Below are 8,357 nucleotides of genomic sequence, written 5' to 3' on the forward strand. Positions count from 1 at the left end.
CGCCCCTGTCCTTTTGACAAATTCATTTTCTAGGTACATTTCCATCATCACAAATCATTCCATTGAAGACATGTAGCCGACTTGAAAATATAATTACGATTATTTTTTAAAGTATTTTTTACTTAGAAATGCATTAAAATGATATTTTTTTTTATTTTAAAAAATTATTTTTTATATCAACACATTAAAATGATCGAAAAACACTAAAAAAATATATTAATTTTAAAAAAATTTAACTTTTTTAAAAATACTTTTGAAGCACAAAAACAAATAGATATATTAATTACTCAAATTTGTATGTCTTAGCTATTAAGTAGTCAATACCAAAAATAATCTCAAGAAAACGATAACACTAATGTATTCACTAACAAGATATCATTCATAATTTGTTTCCAAAAAAATACATTTAATATATTATAGTTTGGTGTGAGTTACATTTTATCTTTCAAATTATATTTTATTTGTTGTAATTTGATACTGGATAATATTTTACACCAACTAAAAAAAATATTTAAATATTTATAAAATTAATTGTCAGCCCTAGAGTTAACTGTCTATTTCATTTTAATAATTGAAAAAAATAACTATAACTACACTTTCAAGTATATTCTAAACCTCCATATGCAGTATTGAGTAGGGCCTTTTATTCTCACCAAAAAAAAAACACCTTATTGTCGCACATAGGTTTATTAGCTATTTCTTTTATCTAATTTAAATTTCTCATATTCTTAAATATGGGATACAAGACATTGTGTGAAGTTCACAGCAAAAGGACGAGACATTACTTAAGAAAATAATATGCTAAGTGTTTTTCGTACAAATAGACCTACCTTTGATATTTGTATTTTAACATGTATCCTGTGAAAAATATAATATATTTTGCATTTTTAGTAGTAAAAAAACAAAATTATATTTTCCAAAAAAGAGGCAAAGGACCGTAAGGACATCATATTAAATAAACAGAATCACGGGAGGGTAATATTTTGCATTTTTTAGCATTAAAAAAACAAAATTAAGGGAGGGAAAAAAATGAATATAAATACTGAAAAAAACATGTCTATGCGCGATTTGCGAACTACTCGCCAAGCAAAACGTGCTTCAATCATTTATTCCTGGATTTATAATAAAACAAGGTTTAAACAACCCGGAAAAGTATGTTTTTTTTTTTTTTTTTTTTATATAACATAACCCGACAATGAAAGACGACCCAATCAAGGGCCATGATCATATTTCGTGACGCCAAAGCGTTCGTTGCCTTCCCTTTTAGTGGAAAACTCTTTTTTAGTTATTTAATCCCCGTTTGTTTTTTTTTTTTTTTTAATGTTGTCTTTATCAACTACAGTACTATGCCACACACAGAGAGACCAATCAGCTTGTAGCTCAGCGGGGTCAAGTGCCCTGGCGATTATTTGGAAGATGGCTGCCGAGTTCTTGAGTCCTGTTAGTTGTGGCGGCTATTTTATGAAGCCCGCAAAGGAATGAGGAGGATGAGGTGGGAATTGCAGGAGCTAGAAACTTGTGAATAGCTTTCGCCCTTGGGGACCATATTAATGATAATTTTGGATTTCCGTTGGACCACTTTGGTTTGGAATACGAAAAACGACTGCTTTGGAACATTTACCCCTCATTTTCTTGTCTATTTTCTCCACCATGTCATTAATAAAACAGCCAATCAAATAACATGAACGCACATGACAGTGGTGAGTTAATTATAATTTCATTATAATGGGTTATTGACCCCACTTAGTTCAATTTTTTTTTATTAAATTATAGAAAAATATATAAAAATTAATTCAAAATTAAAATTAAAATTAAAACTATCAAAGATTTGGGATTATGCATATTTTTTCTTTATGTTTTGCATTTTAGTTAACTTTCTTTTAATATGGTATGTTGATCATGATTTCTAGCTTAATTTCATATAATTAAAGCTAATAAAGGATTTAATTGAAGAAAAAAAAGTTTAAAAAGCAAAAAAAAAGTTAGGAGCTTAATTCTTTATATAAAACAATGAAGCTCTTTATGAAAACCCATATCTTTTAGTTGTATGTATAACTAGACACGGGCTCACACTATATTGTGGGTCTGTATTTCTTTGCATAAAAAACAATGTCTAGGTGATGTAAGAGCATGTCAAAGAAGTAAGAAAACAAATAACTCATGTTATACCTCCAATTAGATTTAATAACTTTGTTTTATTTTAATCATGCAATAATTTTTTCCGGCAATGATAGTAAATTGACAAAACATTTTCTTAAAAAAAACAACAACAATAATTTGAAAAAAAACACCCTCATGAAGTAAGCAACTAGATAAAAAAACAAAAATATCAGATGGGATTGCTAATGAAAGATCCATCCATGTTTCATTTTTTTTTTGTGCCCTTCTTTGTTAAAGTTATAATTTTTTATATAGAGATAATTAAATTATTTTATTATGTTTAAAAAATAGAAAATACAATTATACCTATGGATACTTTTTTAATAACTAATATATCATGTGAAAAGACAAAAATATCCTCAAATCAAAATAAAATAAAAGGTTTTCTTTTAGAAGGCCAAAATCATCATTTTGCTATCATATACTATCGTAGTGAATAATAATAAACTACGATTTAGTGCAAAGTAATTTTGTCTTCCCCTTGGTTTTTTTTTTTTTATATATATATATATAATGTAACAAAACTAATTGATTAGTTTTTATGGTTTCAAGAATTATATATTAAATTCCTCTATTTTAAACTTTAATATTTTTTTCTATTTTATTTTAAATTTTGTAAATTGTAAAAAAGAAAAGAAGAAGCATATAGTATTAATGTAAGGAATGATGACAAGATAAATTTTTTTTAAAAAAAAAATACTACCCAAGTATTGTCAAAACCGGTGAGGAAATATCTAATTATTATTTTTTACATTTGTATATCCTCTAAAGGTTCTCTTTGTATTTCTTAGATTACATCTTTTGGTCTAAATGACATCATTCAGGTTCTTTTTTAAGAATTTTTTGTGTACACATGGGTTAAGGTTAATAGTATGTTATTAAACTGGGATCGACCTAGCAAGTTGATTTAAGATTTGATTCATCCGTGATGAATTTTATATAGTAACCAGCCGGTGCAATAACTCGGCAAAACCCAGTTGATTCATGACCGGATGAACATGGGCGAAACCCTTTTTTTTTTCTTCAGATGTGATTTCTGTTATTTGGCTTCTTTATCTTCTCTACAATGAGCTGCTGTTAGCAGCAGAGAGTAAGAGAGAGTGAGGAACGCTGCTGTGTTTGGCTGCTACTGATAGCTGGTCGAAGGAGCCAAGGTCATTTGTGAATCACTAGTCATTCTGAAATACATTGAAGAGACATGGAAGCAAACTCCTTTGTTGCCCGAAGATCCTTACCAGAAAGCCGATGCTCGTTTTTGGGCCAAATCTAGTGATGACAAGGTAATTATGTGGGTGCTATGCTGCTTCCAGAACAATCGGTGTTTTTTATACGAACCAAATCCTCACTAGTTTTTAACTTTTTAACCTTAATTGTCTTGAACCCTAGTTTTCAACTTTTTATTCGGTTTACTTGTGGTTGCAGGTCTTCCAATCGATTAGGTGGGGTGTGCTCTTGAAGGAGGGGAAAGAGCAAGAAGAAGGGGGCGGCGACTTGTTTTCACTTTTGGTAGAGATAGGGAAAATTTTATGGCTTTATGTGTGCTTTTTTTCATTTTTTTTAAATAATATAATATTTTTTAATATAAAAAAAAATTTAAAATATATTTTTTAAATTTTATTATTTATAATAAGTAATTCTATATTTACATGAATTTTTTTTTAATTTTTTATATAAAATATAAAAATATTTTTTAAATTTTCCGGTTGACCTATAAAACTCGGGACCCAATCCTTTAACCGGGTCAATCTCCAGACCGGGTTTGATAACTATGGTTAATAAATTAACACTTTCAATCATAATTCAGGTCCTATCTTAAGTCAATTCTCATATTAAATTTTAAAATTATAATAATAATATTTTTTTTCCTTATATGTTTTATTTAACACAATTTTAGAATCAAGTGTTTTTTAAATAACATTTTAGAAATAAAAATTTTGTATATAAAAATATTTTATTTGTACTTTTTAATTTTTAAAGTATAAAAAGTTATTCTAAAATTATTCAAGTTACATATTTATTGTCTATGTTAAATTTTCTTGAACAATACGTTTTAATCTATAATAGTTTCTAAAATCCACTTATTTATAATTGTAATGGTAACAAAGCCCTTGGTCATAAAGTCCAGTATTAGCTGCCGTGAATAAACATTAAACCACATATTAAGTACTAATTAAGTATTAAATATCAAGTATAAAGTTAAAAGAAGTGGAAAATACTGTTTGTTCACACCCATTAGCACTTGGATTACAGTGATATTATTATTTTTTTTTTATTTTGACCTTTTTTTTTTGTTATTGAAATTTTTTATTTAGTCCTTATATATATTTGTTTATAAAAATTTAGAGTTGATAATTTATTTTAATTTATTTTTTATATGGTTATCACAATATCAAAAAAAATATCTTAATATTGGGTTGATATCATAAAACTATATCAGCATTGAGGTATGATATATATTTTTTAAAAATTTAATTAAATAAATTTTGTTTTTGAAAAAAACCTAGTTATTAAATTTTGTGGAGTAAATGACCAGTTTGCGAGTTTGGCGAAGTAATCCTAGTTGCCCTGATTCGCGGTTTAGCGGGGTATTTTTTTTTCTAATTGAACTTGATTACGTGATTATCTATTTTTATTTTTATCGTATACTTATAAAAAATTGTTTTAGAAAAAAAATATTAAATTTTAGAAAATCAATGGGTCTGTTAACGAGTTTAGCGAGTTTAATTTTTTTTTTTAATCATCTTCAATATTGAATTGATTGAGAGTTGAGTTTCGTAATTTATTTCATTTTGTTTTCTATGAGATTATCATAATCTTAAAAAAAACATTTCAGTATTGGTTTGACACTTGATTTTGCGATTGTCTTATTTTTGTTATTATATAGTTAAATAAACAATAGTTTAGAAAAAAAAAATTATTTATTCCATTCCATTACCAGGTTTGCGGGTTTGACGTGTTGACCCGAGTTGCTCCAATCAAGAGTTTAGTGAGTATACCCATCAAACCGGATATAATTGTTTTTTGTTTTTTGTTATTTTTCTAATTTTTTTTATTTCACTCTTCTTCAATATTGTACTGGCTGGAAAATAAAATTCATAGTTTTTTTTTATTTTCTATAAGGTTATCACAATTTCAAATAAATATTTTTTTGATTGGTGCTCGATTTTGCAAGCATATATAATGTTATCATAAAATTAACTAAAAAAAAAAAAAAAAAACAGATTGATTAAATCCTATTGAAATTTATAACCTGCATTGTAGAGGTTGACTGAGATTAATCTTAATTTGATATTATCTTAATATTAAAAAAAATTATTATTTTTAATTTTTTTAAAATTTATACCTTATTATCAGTATCTAAATTATTTTTTAAATTTATTCAATTAAATAATTTATTTTGGATAAACTGTATCGTATAATTTAATTTAAAATTTTAACTAGAAGCTGGATTCACAGATTTTAAAATTGAATCACTTTATTAAATTTAATAATACTGCTGACAAAATTCGACTCACCTCAGTCAAAACACTATCTAAATACGAAGAGAACTATGCCACGTAATACCCACGTGCTTCCACTGCATAACAATAGGCTAACCCTAACAGTCTAGAGCAGTGATATGACGTTAACGCCAGCCTTTTCCCTTCCATTCTAAAATCTCGTGAATTAATCGGCGACCCTTTCCTTCCTAGAAACTGCCACCCTCACTTTCCACTCCCATTCTCAACTTCACTCTAAAAAAATTTAAGCTCAAATTCATACCAAATAAATCCCAAACCCAATGCACCCCAAGTTCTAGCTCACCTTCCTCTCCTTTCCTCTCCATCTCCTCCTCCACCACCACCACAGCAACCCCCTCTCTGAAACAAATCTCAGCCAAAAACACCACTTCCTCTCTCTGAAATAAACTTATTTTCACCACTTTCTCACTCGAAAACAAACTCTTTAACCCCAGCCCTATCTCCCTTTGAAAAAAAAAAACACATCTGCTTTCTGGGATGACTGATTACCGACTGCCGCCGACAATGAATCTATGGACGGACGACAACGCGTCTGTAATGGAAGCATTTATGAACTCCTCCGATCTCTCTTCTCTTTGGGCACCGCCTCCGCAATCCTCCGCCTCCACTTCCACGCCATCAGCAGCCGCACAGCCATCTGAGAGAACTATGTTGAACCAAGAAACACTCCAGCAACGCCTTCAGACATTAATTGAAGGCGCGTGTGAGGGCTGGACTTATGCTATTTTCTGGCAATCCTCATATGATTATTCTGGCGCCTCCGTCCTAGGATGGGGCGACGGATATTATAAAGGGGAGGAAGATAAAGGAAAAGCTAGAACGAGAAATTCGGCATCATCAGCTGTTGAACAGGAGCATCGTAAAACGGTGCTCCGTAAGCTGAATTCGTTGATTGCTGGGCCTAATTCTGTTACTGATGATGCTATCGATGAAGAGGTTACTGATACTGAGTGGTTTTTTCTTGTTAGCATGACTCAGTCTTTTGTTAATGGAAGTGGGTTACCTGGTCAAGCTCTTTTCAATGGGAGTCCGGTTTGGGTTGCTGGGTCGGAGAGGTTGGGGGCTTCGCCGTGTGAAAGAGCCAGGCAGGGTCAGGTTTTTGGGTTAAAGACTCTAGTTTGTATACCGTCTGCCAGTGGTGTTGTTGAATTGGGTTCAACTGAATTGATTTTTCAAAGCTCGGATCTGATGAACAAGGTTAGGGTTTTGTTCGATTTTAATAGTTTGGAGGTGGTTTCTTGGCCGATTGGAACTACAAATACTGATCAGGGTGAGAACGACCAGTCTTCTTTATGGCTTACTGATCCAGACACTAAAGATGGAAATGGTGGGATTCCTTGGAATCTGAACGGGAATGATCAAAACAAGAACAATCATCATAGTTCTAATCAGAGTTCGAGTAGCTTGACTGATCATCTGGGTGGAATTCATCATGTTCAGAATCATCAACAGCAGCCAATTCATGCTCAAAGTCTTTTCACTCGAGAGTTGAATTTTGGGGAGTGCAGCACATATGATGGGACTAGTGTTAGAAATGGAAATTCCCATTTGACGAAGCCAGAATCTGGAGAGATATTGAATTTTGGGGAGAGTAAGAGGACTGCTTCCAGTGCAAATGGGAATTTCTATTCGGGTTTGGTGACAGAGGAGAATAAGAAGAAGAAGAGATCAGGTGGTAATGAAGAAGGGATGCTTTCATTTACTTCTGGTGTGATTTTACCTTCTTCTTGTATCCTGAAATCCAGTGGCGGTACAGGAGGGGATTCAGATCACTCTGATCTTGAGGCTTCGGTTGTAAAAGAGGCGGATAGCAGCAGGGTTGTCGAACCAGAAAAGAGGCCACGAAAACGAGGGAGAAAACCTGCCAATGGAAGAGAAGAGCCTTTGAATCATGTTGAAGCAGAGAGGCAAAGAAGAGAGAAACTTAATCAGAGGTTTTATGCACTGCGAGCTGTGGTTCCTAATGTATCAAAGATGGACAAAGCATCACTTCTTGGTGATGCCATATCATATATCGACGAGCTTAGAACGAAGCTGCAATCTGCTGAGTCTAGCAAGGAGGAGTTTGAGAAGCAAGTGGAATCAATGAAGAGGGAGTTGGTAAGCAAGGATTCAAGTCCTCCACCTAAAGAGGAGCTCAAGATGTCAAATAACCAAGGAGTTAGACTGATAGACATGGATATCGATGTGAAGATAAGTGGATGGGATGCGATGATACGAATCCAATGTTGTAAAAAGAACCACCCTGCTGCTAGGCTAATGTCGGCTTTGAGAGACCTGGACCTTGATGTTCAGTATGCCAATGTGTCTGTGATGAATGATTTGATGATCCAGCAAGCCACGGTGAAGATGGGGAGTCGGTTTTACACGCAAGAAGAGCTTAGGCTAGCCATATCAACAAAAGTTGGTGGCGTCCGATAGGCATTGAACAGAACAACAAATGCAATTAGCAGTTGGGATAGATCCTGGTAAAGATTACAGGTCCCGACTTTATTTATTAATGTTGTAGGTTTATGGGACGTTTTAAGGCTCCCCTGGTGGCAGAAGCCCTGTACAATATAGTATTGTTTCTTTGTAGCTGTTTTAGTATAACTCTGTGAGTTTGGGGAAAATCAAATTGAGGGGCTGAACTGGTGAGCTATATGAATGAATTAAAGATGGCTATTTTTGTGTTTA

General features: G+C 32.0%; 1 protein-coding gene across 1 annotated transcript; it reads left to right on the plus strand.

Moving 5' to 3' along the window:
- Positions 1–5,864: 5,864 nt before the first annotated feature.
- Positions 5,865–8,357, plus strand: LOC118039265 (transcription factor MYC2). The gene has a single exon (XM_035045921.2). It carries the CDS (start codon positions 6,159–6,161, stop codon positions 8,100–8,102), a length of 1,944 nt encoding a protein of 647 aa, XP_034901812.1. The 5' UTR covers positions 5,865–6,158; the 3' UTR covers positions 8,103–8,357.

This window comes from Populus alba, chromosome 1 (genome assembly GCF_005239225.2).
Source record: "Populus alba chromosome 1, ASM523922v2, whole genome shotgun sequence".
In the NCBI taxonomy this organism is placed as follows: Eukaryota; Viridiplantae; Streptophyta; class Magnoliopsida; order Malpighiales; family Salicaceae; genus Populus; species Populus alba.